Source organism: Hemibagrus wyckioides, linkage group LG04 (genome assembly GCF_019097595.1).
Source record: "Hemibagrus wyckioides isolate EC202008001 linkage group LG04, SWU_Hwy_1.0, whole genome shotgun sequence".
NCBI classification, from domain to species: Eukaryota; Metazoa; Chordata; class Actinopteri; order Siluriformes; family Bagridae; genus Hemibagrus; species Hemibagrus wyckioides.
In genome coordinates this window covers 13,913,060-13,931,135 of record NC_080713.1, presented here as the reverse complement: position 1 = coordinate 13,931,135, position 18,076 = coordinate 13,913,060, and the positions used below count along the sequence as shown (strand labels likewise).

Here is an 18,076-nt window from a genome sequence, read left to right as displayed (position 1 = left end):
AATTAAACTGGTTTAACAGTGATTTGTAATTTGGCCGGTGAAAAGAATCCCGCCCATTCCAGTTAAATATAAGTACAGGGAAGAACCCTGCGTCGCTTTGCGGATTATTGTTGCGAATGATATGTAAATGGGAGTTTGAAATCTTGATCAAGTAAATTAAACTGGTTTAACAGTGATTTGTAATTTGGCCGGTGAAAGGAATCCCGCCCATTCAAGTAAAGATAACGACAGGGAAGAACCCTGCGTCGTACTGAGCTATTTTATTATATTTAGTTGTTGTTGTCTGTCATCATCATTTGTGACCGAGAGTAACCAGTCACACGTGAAATTAACTTAAAGCGCAATACCTTCGAGTAACGCTAGAGACGGTATAAGTGCCTTATGCTTCACCACCTCCTCCTACTGACTCTTAACCTCAGTGTGTACGGACTCACTAAATCCACCTGGTGGACCTCCTCCACTAGGTCGTCTTTCCTTTCTACCTCCTTACCTTGTAGCTTACTTAACTTTTTTTGACTTCTCCAGTCACTCTCTGATTAACTTATGTTATCATTATTGGTATTTTGAGTTAATTTATAGTTGATTCTTATTCTAGATTTGACTATTATTACCTTTGACCCATTTAGTTATTTTCTCCCCTTTTCTTCATTTCAAGCTCGAGTTTTATACTTTATTATCATTATTATTATTATTATTATTATTTTATTCATTTTATTTTTTTATTTATTTATTTTATTTATTTTTTATTATTAATTATTTTTATTTTACTTTATTTTATTCATTTTTAATTGAGTTGCTTTGTTTAATTCAGGTACCCATACCTTTATTGGACTTTATTTTTATTTAATTTTATTTTTGTTTTGTTTTCTTTTTGTTCTAATTTAGTTAGTTTTCCCTTTGCTTCATTCTCCTGAGAATCATCAAGGTAAAATTTAACAATCTAAGAAAACCAAAGTATTTGGGCGATCGCGCCGTCAATCTGACCTACACTGTCAGGCCTGACCTAGTTCCCACATTCGATTTTAAATTGCTAGAGCTAATATTGCCCATTATCGTAATAATATATATGTATGTATGTATGTATGTATGTATGTATGTATATATATATATATATATATATATATATATATATATATATATATATATATATGTGTGTGTGTGTGTGTGTGTATATATATATATATATATATATATATATATATATATATATATATATATATATATATATATATATTTATATTCGGCTAGTATTACCATCGCTAGTACGGCAAGGAATTGCATTGGTCCTCGCACCGTTGTTCTCTTTTCTCTCTCCCCACCAGTGAGCCAGCATGTCTCGATCATCAAGCCCTGATACGCACTGGGATCAACTAGAGGCCTGGCTGAATGCCATGACCGGTACCCTCCTACCTGAGGCTGCGAGAGACATACAACACCTGAGCCCTGAGCAGCTGGACGACAACTTAAGTGCCCTGATGGCCTGCGAGCCCACGCATGACTACAGCCACAAGGAGCTGGCCAAGATTCTCGGATCTCTGGCACACAACCTCCTCCTCCAGGCAAAAGAGGGTGAAACAAGCATATCCCGCCTGGAACAAGAATCAACAGCACTAAAGATCCAAGCTGGGGAGGCTCAGAGGAATCTGGAAATTGCTCACAGTCAATTAGACCAGCTGACGACCGAAATGGAGCACCGACATCAGATGGCAGGTGAACAGGAACCGGAGCTGCAGGAGGAAGTAGTGAAACTACAGACAGCCCTGGTCGAGCTCCAGGTGAACACCGCACAAAGCGAGCAACAGGAAAAGGGCATGAGAGAGGAGCTCAGCGAGGAACTCCAGCGAGCCAAGGGCCTTTTAAAAAGAGCAGAGGCCGAACTGGGAGAAAGAGACGCCAAGGCTATGGCCTACGAGTGCCATCTACAAAGTGCCCGGGCCAAAGTCCATGCCTTGTCAAAACAAAGAGACTATTTGAAGGACGAAGTTGACAAAATGCATAGGGAACTTAAGCATGCATATAAGTTGCAAGGTGAACCCGAAAGGGAGAATTTCCCCTCAACCTCAAAGGATTTCGATCCTCCAGGCCAAGAATTTCCTGTCCAAAGGGGGGGCGAGGGGGGCCTACTCAAGACTTCACCTACTAGCATCATCGAACCCCCAATAACAGAAAGGGGGTGGGAGTCCTTTCAAGGAACCCCGTATCCCAGACACAGAATGGCCCCGAGGGAACTGGACAAACTGGCCAGGAATATTCCCACTTTCACGCCAAACCCCATGGGAGGCCACGATGTGCACGCCTACCTGCAGGACATTGACTTTCATTTACAAACTCTGACCAGTGTGACTACACGGGACAAGCTCTACCTTCTCAGGATCACCTCCAGCCGGGAGGTGCGGAGTTTCCTAGACTGGCAGCCCGAAACAGTCACCGCAAACTACCAGCAACCTCGACAAGCTTTAATTAAAGAATTCTCTGAACCAGAGTCAGAGCACGGACTGTTTGCAGCCATGGACTTAAAACAGAGCAAACTAGAAACCCCACAGGCCTACTACAACAAGCTCTGACGGGCTTACATTGGGGCACGAAATGAGCCGGGAATGGAAGAGGATTTCAATTTCAAGACTTTGTTTCTCCAGAACCTGCACTCCAGTGTGAGCCAGCACCTGGGGGTCCTGGTCTGCCCACGGAGCATGTCCACCCAACAGCTGAGAGACTTGGCACACAAAGCCTACACTAAGCAAAGGACTGTTCCTGAGAAAGCTGTAAAGGGCCCAACGATCTACCCTATTTCTGAGCAGAGTTCGGAACTGGCACTAGAGGGCATCCAACAACACCACAACAACCAGCCTGCTCCTAGAATGCCACCACACTCCCCCGCCAGCAGAGGGCATTGGGGCCATGGCGGTGCTTGGCCCAAACATCATGCCGGACACCCCAGTAGACCCGGGGACAACTCAAGGGGGAGAGACACCTGGGACAACAGGAGACGGCCCATGGGAGGACAATACCCATCAACATGAACCTCAGGGCCTGACCGCGAACAGCATAACCTTTCTCAAAATGGTCCAGACAAGCCCAGGTACAGACTATCAGTGGCACAAGATCTGAAAACTACATCTGAGACAGCAGAAATCTTGAAAGCTTTGAAGGAAATCATCCAAGAAAGGCGCCACGACAAGGACAAGGGAGATAAACCAGATCCATTATGACTAAGCATGAAATCCGACTCCAAAACCCAAGACAGCTCTTCACAAACCGAACCACAAGACCCAGACACTGACCACTCACTGCTGACCACAGAACCATCCATTCCACCACCCATTAGTGACACCCCCCAGCTACCTCAGTCAACCGCTGGAATACCAGAGCCAGCTGAGTTCCAGCCACGGCCCTCCAGAGAGAAACCCAAAGTGCCTGAGAATGCCGTTTTGGTGGTCTGCCTCCCCAACAAGCCACCTGAATCCAGTCCTGGCTGTTTGCCAGTCACTACGCCAGGCCCAGTGCCAAGACTCCTGGGAAACCTACTTGAGAGAGGAATGGCTAAAAAACTGTACCTGGCTATTACATTGGAAAACGAAGTGAAACTGTAAGCTCTCGTGGACACTGGAGCGGATCTAACCTTAATGTCAGCCCACCTTTTTAACAACCTGCAAGTCGAAGCTAAACGACAAAACAGAACCCTCAGATATCAAAAGTGCGCGCTAAATGTTCAATCATACAGTCAAAATGAGGTCCAACTTGAGCGGGTAGCTCCTATTCACTTAACCATCATACCTGTGAGTGTGGTGCACCCTGTGTACATCTCTCCAATGGATACCTACCCCCTGATCATCGGAAAGGACTTGTTGGACCGTTTTGAACCTTTGTTAGACTTCAAACAGCTGAAACTCTGGGCTCAAGTGCGAGAGCCTCTGCCTCCACAGTCACCCAGAGCACCTGAAGCCGGCTGCCAGGTCACAAAGGTCACGGGAAATTCCGCCACTCCCTGCAGGAACTCCCCGACCCGAGAGCAAACAACAAGTTCATTACTCTGCACAGTGTGGGCCATCCAGAGATTCTCCAACTATATCGGGTCCCAAAAGGTGATCATAGAGACCTGCCACCAACCTGTCACCTTCCTCATTAGCCAACACCTCCGCAACGGTGTAGCAACAAATGCCCGACTCGCCACATGGTTAATAGTAGCAAGTGAATCTGCAGAAAGTTGGCGACCTCTTCGCACTATGCACCTCAGCATCCGCTGACCCCGCTCCGTCAGTTTACGTGGCCTACCACTTCGTGGCTGAGTTGCTGTCATTCCCAAACACTTCCACGTTCTTATAATACAGCTGACAGTTAACTGTGGAATATTTAGGAGCGAGGAAATTTCACGACTTGATTTGTTGCACAGGTGGCATCCTATCACAGTTCCATGCTGGAATTCACTGAGCTCCTGAGAGTGACCCATTCTTTCACAAATGTTTGTAAAAACAGTCTGCATGGCTAGGTGCTTGATTTTGTACACCTGTGGCCATGGAAGTGATTGGAACACCTGATTCTGATTATTTGGATGGGTGAGCGAATACTTTTGGCAATATAGTGTATATTGTTTCACAGTAATGGACTAGAGCAGATAATTAAAAAAATGGTCAAACCAGAAAGACTAACAGGCATAAATAAGGCTTGGTAACAAGTGGCATACAAGATAAATGTGAATGTAAGGTCTTTAAGGTGTGCTGTGAAGGTTATGGTGAAGGCTTTCTTTAGCTTAGATATCTTGGATATCTCTCTCTCACACACTCACTATCTCTTTTTCTCCCTGTCAAAGTACAAATGCTACTCCTCAGATACCAGTGTTCTTGACCGCTTCTGCTCTCTAGACTTCCCTGATCCATTCTGATCTCTTACTTCTAGTGGGAGTCACTTGGAGGTCACTCACTGCTGCCAAGGATGGCCCCACATGAATAGCCTGGGATTGCTTTGCACTCATTTTCATGCTCTGCAAGTCTCCATCTATGAACAGTTGATAACTTCAACAAGACAGACTATATAATTTTAGCAGTGGCGGACCATCAGCGGTCATCAGTGATCTGAATCACTGACTTGCATTTTAATATATTTAATATATTTTTCTATAAATGTGTATTAAATTATTCCCAATAGTCTATTCTCTACATTTCTTAGCTTTTCTCTTGGTTGTGCTGCTTCCAGTAGTGTGTATTTATGATAAGAGTATTCATCCAATCATATTTCAGCTAGTGGCTGACATCATGTGTTGCCCGGCCTTAAGGCCTTCAGAATTAATAGTGCAGGCGCCCGTAGCTCAAAATAAGTGGCAATGAAACTGTTGCATTAACTAATCAGATTTCGAGTTGGTGTCACTGGGGCCATCTAGCAGGCATACGATTACGTCAGCAATTTCACGTCTTTTGATTGGATAAATGGAGTAGTCCGAGGCAGCAAACCACACAAACTAAATAAAATATATATATTTTAACTCACAATGGCAGAGAAGAAGAAATTGATTTGGTTGTGGACATCCTTACAAATGCATTTTCAAGGTGGACTTTTCAAGAAAATCCTTTTGATTCTTCAAAATAGTTGGTAAGCTTTTTCAAGAACCATTTATGCTTTTGGGTTTTCTTTTGCACAAAACGAACAGTTTGCCTTCATTCCAGATCCCCGGGGTGGAGTTTTTTTTTGTTTTTTTTTGCTGCAGTGAAAGGAAACTTGTGAGACTGAATTGTGTTAATTTGTTGTTTTTTTGCTATATGTAATGTAATTTTATTCATGTTCGCTACAAGAGCCTGTAAAACAATGCACTGTTATTGTTTCTATATTCGCTGCATCTCATTTTGGATGCTGCATCCTCCAGAGATTGCAGTTTGCTGCATACACCATCAAGAATGTCTTTTTTGAGGAAAGTAACCATAATAAATTTGACAATTCCTTGTGAGGTGTGAAATACTGTAAGCCTAATTTCTTTTTTACTTTGCTATTTAACGGTTGATTAGTATCTATTGCCATGGCGTCATAATGATGCACGGCCTGCCACTGAATTTTAGAACAAACAAATAAAATTTAATTGAATTATCTTAGATGTGCATATGCAGCTGCTTAGTTCCCTTATCAACCATCAATGGAAATCGGCATATCCCAAGGATTACTTAGCCACTGGTATGGACTGGCCAGTTTGTCACCGAAGAGACTTTATCCTGGTCTATGAGCAGCCACTATGGTCCTACGATGTGGTCTAGGAGATCCTTGCCCACTTGACACTCACTTTACTTGGCAGCATTATGGTTACCTTGCTCAAGAATGATGAGTTGCTCACCAGTCTCCTTCCCCTTAGATGAATAGTCAAAGACCGGCTGGAACCAATACTGGAAACAGTCATATGAGGTGTGTGTGATTTCTCCTGATTCCAGCAGACAAACTGTGCAACTCTGGTCCTGTCTGCGAGACCCTCTTGTCCAGAAAAATAGAGAGCACACTGCAGCATGAAACCTTTAAAAGTGACTGGGTCACCAGAACACTTTTGCAGAAGGGTTCCACCTAAGGAGGAGCTGGGCTATCTGTTCAGTAAAAATACTGATTTGTTGTTGCTGTTCATTGATGAGCCAATAGTGCTTGTCACCTTTCGTCGCTTGCTGCTGCATCCATAGAGCAGCAAAGTATTCTGTCAGGAATCAGTTGAGGATGCAATTTCAAGTACACAATGATCTTTACTGTCAAGACATATGGGACAAAGCCTTTATATTGACTTAGTCAGAATTCTGACTAAGGATCTCATTATTTTGACTAATTATCTCACTTATTTCAACTTAGTAAGTGATTATTTTGAATTAATTAAATGTTTTGATGACTCATTATTCCTAATATCTTAATATCTTGTTATTTTTGACTTATCTTTCGATAAGTATGATTATATTTGATTATTATTATTATTATTATTATTATTATTATTGTCATTCTTTTGAATCATCTTGTTTCAACTTAGTAACTGACATGATTATTATTATGGCATTATTTTGATTTAAGTTAACATATCAATATTATTGTATAATACTACTCACACTTATTTTGCTGTGTGTGGCATTATCACACATTCCAAACTTATTTGGACTGCTCAAAAGATCACTCTCCAGTCAACTGATGATTTTTATCCTTCAGCTCAGAGAAGTCTTATGCTTACAGGCCATGCTAAAATCCTTGGTAATTAAGTCAGGTTACAATCTCATCCTGTTTAAAATGTAAAAGGATCTCACTTGATCACTGTTTGTGAATATAAACTATAAAGAGTTGCATGGGGTGTAATTAGTGTAATTATTTTCATATATAGGTCTCATAATTAAAGGTGTATTGTGGAGCATACAGCATATGCAGTGATTCTATTGCAAATGGGAAAACGAAAAACTATTAGAGTAATGCAATGTCTCTGTGAAGAGGCATAGTGATGATGGACCATTAATTCTGGGGAATTTGTGGCCAGTTCTAGATAGTGTGCATAGAACAGGTGACTAGCTGGTAATCAAAATCAGAGAGAGAGTGAATCCTACCTGAAGAGGTTTTGCATTTTACAGTTTTTGGCGTTGTAGGTGATTTGGTGGGTGAAGCCTCTGCATCTGCCTCATCACTCTGGACCTGCTCACTATCACTTTCTTCCCTCACTGAAATATCTATGGGAAAAAATACAATTATTAATGTTGAATATATGTAGGAGTATGTTGGTAACAATAATTTCTTAAGCTGAATTTTTTTAAGGAATAAGAATTTTTTCTTGGCACAAGTACAAATGTACAAAATAAAATCACTGAGTACTGGGCTTCTACACAACAGAAAATGTTTGTCCTAAGATCAGAAATGTCAGAGAAATTCAGATTCTGATAAATAAAAGGCCCTGACAAATAAAAACATAGTCTCTCAGGTGCATTTATGAAACTCTGTCATCTTTTCCAACCTCTTTCTTGGTTAGCAAGCTATTTCTTCTGCAAAGCCCTTCATTGGACATATACTCTGATAGAACAAAAATTGAATGTGGAGCATATACTCAATGTAGTTGCAGATTTGCCACTAGGTAGTATATGCTTACAGTCTGGTGAGTCTGTGATGTCATAACTTGTGGATTTGTGTAGTTTCTTCTAAGGCAGGGATGTCCAATCTTATCCAGAAAGGGCTGGTGTGGGTGCAGGTTTTCATTCCAACCAAGCAGTAGCTACACCTGATTCCAACTGGCTAATCAACTGATCTTGGCTTTCAGTAGACTCAGGTGTGGTTTTGTTCAGTTGGAATTTAAAACCTGCACCCACACTGGCCCTTTGCAGATAGGATTGGACACCCCTGTTCTAAGGTAATGCACACGAATTTTTGACTGAATTTATTTAATATTTTTGCCGAATTTTGACCTTCAATCCCCATGGCAAATGTTTGAAAAAGACCACCACAGCCTGGCACCAACTCGTGCCAACATCAAGACAATAATCCCCCTAGACATGTCAATGTGCATCAGGGAAAAAATGCACATACACACACTTGCAAATCCTTTCCCCTTTAGTCTCAGTCACAACATCAGAGATTCAGCAGTTATGGTTGATTTGAAGCAATAACCACATTGTTTCTGGTTAAAAACATCTTGTTTGACACCACACTGTGTGCAGTGTTGAGATGCAAGATCCAGTTCTGGGTGCATCAGGTTTTTCATACATTTTTCCCAATGCTTTCCTGTAGACAAGTCCATTAATATAAAAAATACAATCATCATTTTCTTGATGTGCAATTAAACTGATGTGCTTTTTTAGTTTTTCAGAAGCACCCACTGTACTTCAGATCAGATCTTAATCATGTCTGTTAATGTCAGAAAATATGATTAAATTCTTTGCCTTTTAACTGCTATGGGTGTTGAAAAACTAAAATCACTAGTCATCTGCATGAACTTCATGAAAAAATGACACAAATACCACCAACGTCCACAATGTATGACATTTACATGTACAAATAACTCACCAGACTGTAAGCACATAGTACTTATCGGAAAAACCTGCAACTGTCAACTTGTCCACACTTGTACACCTACTCATTCATGTAATATTTTAATTAACCTTTCATTTGGCAGCAAGGCATACAACTATGCAGATACAGGCAAACGGATTCGGGTAATATTCACATCAACCATTAGAATGGGTGATTTTCACTGACTACAGTAAAGAAAAAACATCCAGTTGTTGCAAAGCACCAGGCAGAAATGCAGCAGAATCCATATGTGTAGGTTTATTTACACCTAGCAAACACTCCTAATAGTAAAGTCAGGAGTGAGAAAGATCAGGGTGAGACAAAAAATCCAAGAAAAACAATTAGGAAAATGCATACACAAACAGCAGTTCACCACATCATTACTCCTTTTTTGTTACAGAGTCTGAAAAACACTTGCAAACAGAATTAATTTATGCCTCTTCCCCCTTACACACAAGACAAAAAACATTAAAAACCACCATCTCTTAACAGGTTGTTTGTATTTAGTTTTGTGGCAGAGCTTGTAAACTGAATCTCTGCATTGTCTCACCAAGTTAGTGGACCATGGGCCCTCAGGTTGGTAATTCTTTACCATGACTTCATCACTAATTTCAACTTATATCCTGACCAAAATATCATTTTAAAAATAATAATAATTTAAAAAATCTCATTTTTCTGATTGTGTCAAATTTGCTGAGTGGCTTGGCAATAAACAGCAGGCAATGAGAAAAGATTATTGAGCTCCTTACTCAGCCTTCTCTGGAAATATGTCCTTCTTTGCCACATGAATAACATAAAGGGACTTTATAAGAGTTATAAGAGGGTGATCTTTCCTTTCTTTCTCCAGTTGCCTGGCCCTAATTTCTACAGGAAGCCTTGCAACCTCTATTCCTATAGAGCTTATCAACACCTACTGCCACTGGTGCCAAGGTCACAGCTGTAGTAGAGCAAATTGGTACCATAGGAAACTCAACTGTACAGGCAGAGTACTGACCAAGGACTGAGTGAGAATCTCTTTGAGTTCTTACTGCTATCTTCACGCAAATCTAGCATTTCTGGAACTTAGTTACACAACATGCCACCAGATATCTTACTGGCGTTTTTCTCAGTTGTGCCATTTTTGATCAGAAATTGACAAACAGCCTTTGCTTCCTCCAATTATTTGGACAGTGTTTCCACAGATGCATGCTATTGTTAGTTTCAAGAAGTGGAATCTCATTCTGCATTGTGACCTTTTCATCTTTCCAAATAGTTTCAATAGCCTGTAAATTTATTTTAGAAATTAGCCCGTCATCGAGTCTAAAATGAAGATGCTCATTTTTAGCCTACAATACATCTAAAGTCTTCCTAGCTACTTTGTATGAAGCAAGAATTGCTTGAAGCACATTGACAATTTTACCTTTTTTACCTAGGCATTTTGGGTTATTTTCAAAATTAGAGCTAGCCTATTTAAATGTTTTTATCAACGATGTTTTCTCTTGCTTCAAACATTCCATGAGAGCCCTTCTTAGCAATGTACTTAACAATCAGCTCTTCCATTTCTCAATCTTACTGAATTAAATAGTTATTCAATAACTATGCACACTTTAGTGACTACATGTTATCTAGTTTAAAATACCCATTAGTCAATTTATTCACAGCTCCAGTACTTCGGATGCAAAATGAATAAAACAGTCACAATACTTCCAACTACAGTAACACTCACAAACAGTTTAAAACGTAACACTGTCACAGTACGTCGGAAAAAAACACACTATGTCAGATTTTTCTGTTATGTTTTAAAACAGTCTACTTAGCCACAGTACGTCGGGCTTAAAATAAAAATTTAAAATGCTGTCACGGTACGTCGACAAAACCACACTACTTTGGGTTATTGTTTTAAAATTTACAGCGCCGCGCTGGGCCCTCTACAGTTTCATTTACGGTAGAAACTATCAATTTATAATTCAGCCACCCCACTGCGTCAGGCTGATTTAGTTACTTTAGAATCTTAACAGAATTTTAATAACCACACAACAAGTTTCAGTTACTTTAAACTGTTTAATATGTAACACCACCACAGTATGTCAGACAAAACCACACTACACCAGGATTTTTTGTGCTATACTTTAAAACAGTCGTCAATTTAGCCACAGAACTCCGGGCTTAAAACTTTAGTTTAAAACGTTGTCACAGTATGTCAGACAAAACTACACTAACCAGTTTCAAGTTATAATTCAGCCACCACACTTAGTTGGGCTGATTCAGATATTTTAGAATCTTAACATTTCATTTCAGTTTCATTTTAATTTTCACTATATAAATTGAGTGTAAGAACTCTAGCTGGATGTCTTTAAATGGTAATCACGGTCACATACACCATCTTTGTATTGTTACAGGTGCTATCACCTAAATGGTCGGGTTATACTAAATGGTTATGTATTCTCTGCTTAGTGATGATCCTTGATGTCCTGCTGCCACTCCCATACTAATAATTGATTGGATTAAGTGTTCTAAATGTTTGTTAAGGCTGCATATTTCTATATTATATGTAAGCATGAATGAGCTCTTTCTGATGTGTACTGTGGAGTGGAATCTGGGTTGAGGCTGTAGTTTCTTACAAGTTCTATAGCAAGTTATGTCTCCAATAATAAATGATGCATGAAGCTGCTGGGGAGCCCTGCCTGGAAGCCAGAGCTACAGAGCACACTGCTAAAGACACCCATCACCTTAAAACTATTTGGTTGTTTTATCTCTGTCTGTGTTTTTTGTCCTCTTCTTTTTTTTTTTTCGCTTCTGAGTAAAAGTTGAAAGCTCAAACTGTTGCAGACCCTGAGTTTACTTTGGCTTGAGGTTTGAATTGCCATACTGGGCATTTTGCCTTGTATAATGTTTAGATACAGGGCAAATGCTCAGTGCCTCTCAGCCATATCACAAAGGCAGGTATAAATAGCTTTAACCTGCAAAGAGGGAACTTATTCCATAGAAGCATGTGGAAAAAAAAAAAAAAGAATTTAAAAGGATGTGGGAAAACAAGTTTTTAATGTCGTCAAGTATTAATGTTTAAGAAAAGAAACCTCTGTAGCTAGTGCTGCAACATTTTAAGGAATGCCTAAAGGTGGTGACACATGCGCACAGTCCAACACCACCATTGTAGATTTTTATATCAACCAACAAGTGGGCACAAATTTATAAGTACTGCTGAGGTCAGGTAAGCAAGCTTTAGAAGTGAAAAGATCAACATCTCTCTGGACTTGCCAACATATTGAATTGCTTCAATCAGACCTTCACAGTAGTGTTTTGTAGCAGATATGTGCCATGGGGATTGGCAAAAAGTGTTTTTGTTCACTGTCTACAAGTGTACAAGTAGGTAGTTAAACACACAAAGAGATCAGAAGTTTATGAGTCTGAATAGACAATTCACTGTTTGATGCAGTTGATAGACAAGTTAACAAAACCAAAATTGTCACACTGTGGCTGAATCCAGCATACCTAGCAAATATACTGATGTTGTAAGGTATAAATACACCTATCTACTCTTATACAGTTGAAATGAATGTCAGCTGTTTTACAATGTAACCATTTTAGGGTTCTGGGGAGTAAAAGTAATTTATTAAATGCTTATACCACAACGGTATAGAAAATGGGAATAAAAGCCATACTTTTGCAGCATAAACAATTAGAAAATAATAATTACTACCCAGGAACAAAAATGTGTTATACAGTGTTAGCAGCCAATAGAATAAAGAAAATGTAAATCTTTCAATTACTAAAATATATAGAGATAAATTTGACCATATTCAAGACTTTCACATGCCCTATTTCTTTGCAGTGTATGAATTTCTATAAAGTTTACATACACAACTAATCACAATAAGGTCTACTTGCTTTAGTACAAATGAAATCAAGCCAATTGTGAAAGCCATCTGAATATGCTGACAAAACTAAAGTTTAGATAAAATGACTCATGCAGTACAATACAACAAATAAGAAAAGAGAAGACAGAATAAGTAACTAATCTTTAGATAAAGAGCCAGTTAAATTTTGCCATGGCGCACACACACTCACCCTGTCTAACAAGGGAGGTCTCCTCTGCACGCTCAGATTTGCCCTCAGTCTCATCGCTGATCTTGCTGGTGATTGGGTTGGATACATAGAGCTTGTTAATATCCAATGTGGTCTTGCTGAAAGGAGAGGAGTACATGCTGGCATATCCATTGGAGGAACAAGTAAGTGCAGCAAGGTCCAGTGCCTTGCCACCTGTGATGATGGGGATGTTGAGTGAGAGCTTGCGGCGCCTGTTTGGAGAAGAAGTCTTGCCAAGGGCCAGTGGAGGAGGTGACGAGAACTTACGGCTGGCACGGGGTGACTTGGGTGGTTCACCATATAGCAGCTTAGTATTCTGGCTGCTGGCGAAGAACAGCTCTAAAGAGCTGTGCAGTCAGAAGGAGAGAGAGAGAGAGAGACTGATAAAAATATTCAGAAATATTTGCTGAGAATTTCCCTTTGGGATGAATAAACTAACTATCTATCTATCTATCTATCTATCTATCTATCTATCTATCTATCTATCTATCTATCTATCTATCTATCTATCTATCTATCTATCTATCTATCTATCTATCTATCTATCTATCTATCTATCTATCTATCTATCTATCTATCTATCTATCTTCTACAAGGGCCAAGCATGCAGAAAACACCTGTGGTAGTGGGTGGCTCTTCAGCTGTTTAAACTGAAATCACCTTATATTAAGCATCAGTCATTATGGAACTTAAATGAGCAACAATTTAAGAAGAAGAGGAAGAATAACCATAAATGTGCCAATAAGATTTTAGGCCACCACAGGCTGTTATAGCAGTTTTAGTGTTTTTCAGCTTTCAGTCTGTGGAAATGTACTTGAAAGATATATATAAATACTTCCTGAACTGTTTGATGGTGGTGACCCCCATTATCTACCACAAATGTTCATCTGCTCTCCCATCTCCCCCACAAAAACTACTAATCAGGTTAGTTTTAGGGATTTTTAGGAATATATGAAGAGTTTATTTGCAAAAACAGGTAACTCATGATGCAACAGATAAATCATGTTTTCTTTTTATTGTGCAGTCCAAGTAAGATCAATCAAACTGGAGTTGGGTTGTTTTGATTAAGTAATAATAACTCAAAAATACTGGTAACTAACAAAATTTAAGTTCACTGAAAGTATGTTCTTTTATTTATTAAAAGTCTGTTTTTGAGCAAAACCAGACAACTCCACATTTCAACTTTAAGAGTTAAACAAAACTAAGCAATTGCTTTGTAATTGCATTTAAGTGCAATATTTAACATTGTTTAACTTAAAACAAGTAGTCTAGGTAAAGAGCAGTAAAAATAATAATAATAATCTTTGTAATATCCTCAGCTGACAATGTAGATGCCTGACAAACTTTGTTGTTGTGATTACATGCAATACAGGGAGCTTTTCCCTCACCACTGTAAGGTGCTGCTTTAGCAATGTTCCATGAAAAAGTTTCAGCTTTTATTTTCCTTTTATGCCATGAAGAAGATATCACAGGTTCAAGTTCGTCAAAATTATCTATACTTGATCACTTAGTCCAGTTCGATGAAACTCCTCTCAGCAAGCACGTCTTTTCGAAGTGACCTGAATACTGCATGCTGATTCGCTAAAATGGACTTATCAGTTTTTGCTCACAAACAACAAGGGTGCTTGTCAGCTTTTGCAGTAAAACATGAACTTGTGATGCCTTGAAAGTGGACAATACTGTCTTTTTTGACAAAACGTGTTTAGGGTTCAGATCATGATATAAATGGAGAATAACTAACAACAATTCAGTTCATTATTGGTAAATATGGCATTTATCGTTTTTTGCAAATAAACTCTTCATATATAAAATTCAAAGCACTGAATAAAAAAGAATATTTCAGAAAAACAAATTTTGTATATTTTTGTACACCAAGAACTAAGAGTGGCCTCTTAGCTACATGGTAGGGTGAATGCAAATGTTTATCTGAACCTCCTTGCGGACAATTAGGATCAGTACTTTGAAGCCAAGGACATTGAAATAATAAAATGGGCAGTCCAGAGTCTTGGTCTAAACCCAGTTAAAAACCTCTTCAAAATCCTTGGCAACAAAGTTTTGCTAAGAAACCCAGTACAGTTACCTAACTGTGGAAGAGACTGCAAAATGAGAGGACAAAGATCACAGCAGAGCAGTGTTAGAACCTGATGTCCTGCAGCAACAGATGTGCTAAAGTCATTTTTTCCCCAGTTTTGTGGGTATATCCAAAGCTAATATTTCTTCAAACTTTGTGCAGCAAATATGAATAATATAAAAAAAAAAAAGTGTTTTTTTATTATTATTATTATTTTTAATATACCACATGAAAGAACAGCCAAGGCCATAATAGCAATCCAAACCCAATTGTACAGACAGAGTCTGCCTTACATATCAAGTAAAATAAAGGCAAACAAATGACAAATGGTGCCCATCTCTCAGCAGCCAAGATCTACACATTGTGACTTGGAATGTATATACAGAATGAAACAGGGTTGTGTGGCAAAATGGTGCAAGGAGTACTGAGCATAGTTCATGGCAGCAACTGAGCCCCATCCTCAGATTGGTCAGAACATAAAGTGTTTAGGAAATGAATGATCTCCTATTTGGCTCACTAAACCTGGCTGTTGGATTCTGGGTGGAAGCAGAACGTGAGACTGACAGTTATCACCAGTTTCTCCATAAAGCTGACCACACTGAAACTGAACAACTGAAAGGAAAACATGGGTAAAGAGAAGTTCAGCAGTAGCAAAGGCAGAAATGGCACTAAGGAGAGGAATGAGATGCACATACTTAGTCAGTGAATACAAGCATGATGGTGTTAACTTTGAACTTGGGCAGATTGGTGAGAAAGTGCAGAGGTGAATTGTACACTCTTGCTGACAAGCATAGCCTTCGAAACCTTGTAATAGTCACAGTACCAGTTTAACACTCTATCAGCCAGAAGCCACTCTGGATCCAAAATGGTGCTATTCACATTTTTTAGCCTAACTTTTCAAAATACATGGACACCAAAGAAAGCTGTGCTCATGTATACAACCAACAGACGCTGATACAGTATAGAAATCATGCAACTGCTAAACTGCATGGTGTGCTAGAGAAGCTTCTTGATTTCAGCTTGTTGCGTAGACCAGGCCTCTTTGTCAAATGCTCTAAACTGGTTCTGAAGCAGGTAAAAAACTGGCCAGCAGGAGCCATCTCTGCTCTTCAGGACTGTTTTGAGTGCACTGAATGTCACATGTTTAGGCTGCAATTTGGAGGAGTACATGGCATTAGTGACCAGTTAAATTGGCAAGTGCATTAGTGAGGTGACTGTTTCCACAACCATCATTACTCGCTCCAATCAGAAGCCGTGGATGACAGCAACGGTGCTTGTGCTGCTGAAATCTAAAAACTTTGCCTTCAGAGCAAGTGACAAGGTGGCCTTAAGAACAGCAAGAGCTAAATTGTGCGAGAGGCAAAGAGTGCACATGATCAGAAAATCCACAGCCACTTCTATGACAGCTGTGACACCTGGCACATGTGGCAGGGCTAACTACAGGTCACTAACTGCAGGTCAATGACACCTGCTTGTGACATTGATACCTCCCTTCCTGTTGCACCGAATGACTTGTTTGAGGTGCAAAGAACATTCCTGGCAGAGTGCTCAGAGAATGTGTAGAACAACTAGCAGATGTCTTCACTGACATCTTCCAACATTTCCCTAAGCATTGCTATTGTCCCTGCATGCTAAAAGACCACCTCTACCATCCAAATGCCAAAGACGTTTACAGTGTTATGCCTTAATGACTATTATCCCTTTGCACTCACATCCATCGTTATGAAGTGTTTTGAGAGGCTCGTCATGAGGCACACCAAGACCCTGTTGCCACCTTCATGAGACCCATTGCAGTTAGCATCTCAACTGCTACATGGAGGATGCAATCACCATGACTCTCCATCTGGGGGAGAGGACAATTACATATGCATAGTTTAGTTCAGTATTCAACACAATCATTCCTTGGCACCTGATTGAGAAGCTGAGTCTGATGGGCCTGATCACCTCCGTCTGCAATTGGATATAGGACTTCCTGACTAGGATACCTCAGTCAGTCAGGATCATCTCCAGCACCACCAAACTGAGTACTGGGGCCCCTCAAGGCTGTGTGCTCTGCCCACTGCTTTATACTTTGTGTACAGTTGCATACAGAGAGGAGGTGCAACAGCTAACAGCCTTGAGTAGAGCAAACAACCTCTCTGAACATTGACAATAGAAAAGAGATGGTTGTCGACTTCAAAAGATAACAGAGTGACATCTCGCCACTAAACACTGATGAAGTATCCTGAGCAGCTGCATCATTGCCTGGTTCAGGAATTGCACCACCTCAGATCACGAGACCCTACAGAGGATAGAGAGAAAAGCACCTTCTATCATGGACATACCACACACACTGCACCTGCAAAGCCAACAGCATTGTAAATGACCCCACACAACCATTACACACACTCTTCACCCTCCTGCCATCTGGGAAAAGGTACCAAAGCATTTTGGCCTTCACAACCAGTCTGTGTAACAGTTTCTTTCCTCAAGCCATTAGACTCCTCAATGAACATAACTAGACTGAAATGAACTGAACACACACACTCATATTCAATACATTTATGTTTACAGCACCACTCATATAAACACTGTTTGTACACTATTTAACTGCTGCCGCCAAACTGCTACTAGTGTATGTTTACATATGTTTATATCCTATTATTTGCAGAATAGTCAATTACAGACTGTACACTGGTAGGTGTTATTTTATGTCCTGTACTGTATTGTATTGTGTTGTCTGTCTGCACTGACTTTTGTCTTGCACTGTTTGCACCATGCACCTAATGTGGTTATGACAACTTACTTTTCAGCCCTTAGCACTGTGTTAATTTAAGTAATACCATGGTGCTGGGGAACCGTTGTTTCATTTCACTATGTACTAACATCATCTACATATAGTTGAAATGACAATAAAAGTTTCTTTACTCTTGAGGTGCTGCAGGAGATTACCATGTGGTGCACACCAGAAGA

The 18,076-nt window shown here is 39.9% G+C and overlaps 1 protein-coding gene across 4 annotated transcripts in view; it reads right to left on the bottom strand.

The window, feature by feature from the left end:
• rasgrf1 (Ras protein specific guanine nucleotide releasing factor 1) overlaps nucleotides 1-18,076 on the bottom strand; it is a 163,379-nt gene that overhangs the window by 23,665 nt on the left and 121,638 nt on the right. For 3 of the 4 annotated variants that reach the window (XM_058387477.1, XM_058387478.1, XM_058387479.1), the window contains 2 exons: nucleotides 13,036-13,400; nucleotides 7,539-7,658 (listed from right to left, as the gene is read on the bottom strand). In XM_058387477.1, coding sequence (XP_058243460.1) covers nucleotides 7,539-7,658; nucleotides 13,036-13,400 — 485 coding nt within the window. Of the gene's footprint in view, nucleotides 1-7,538; nucleotides 7,659-13,035; nucleotides 13,401-16,836; nucleotides 17,331-18,076 lie in introns of those variants that run through there. The other variant, XM_058387480.1, reaches the window with a different exon arrangement.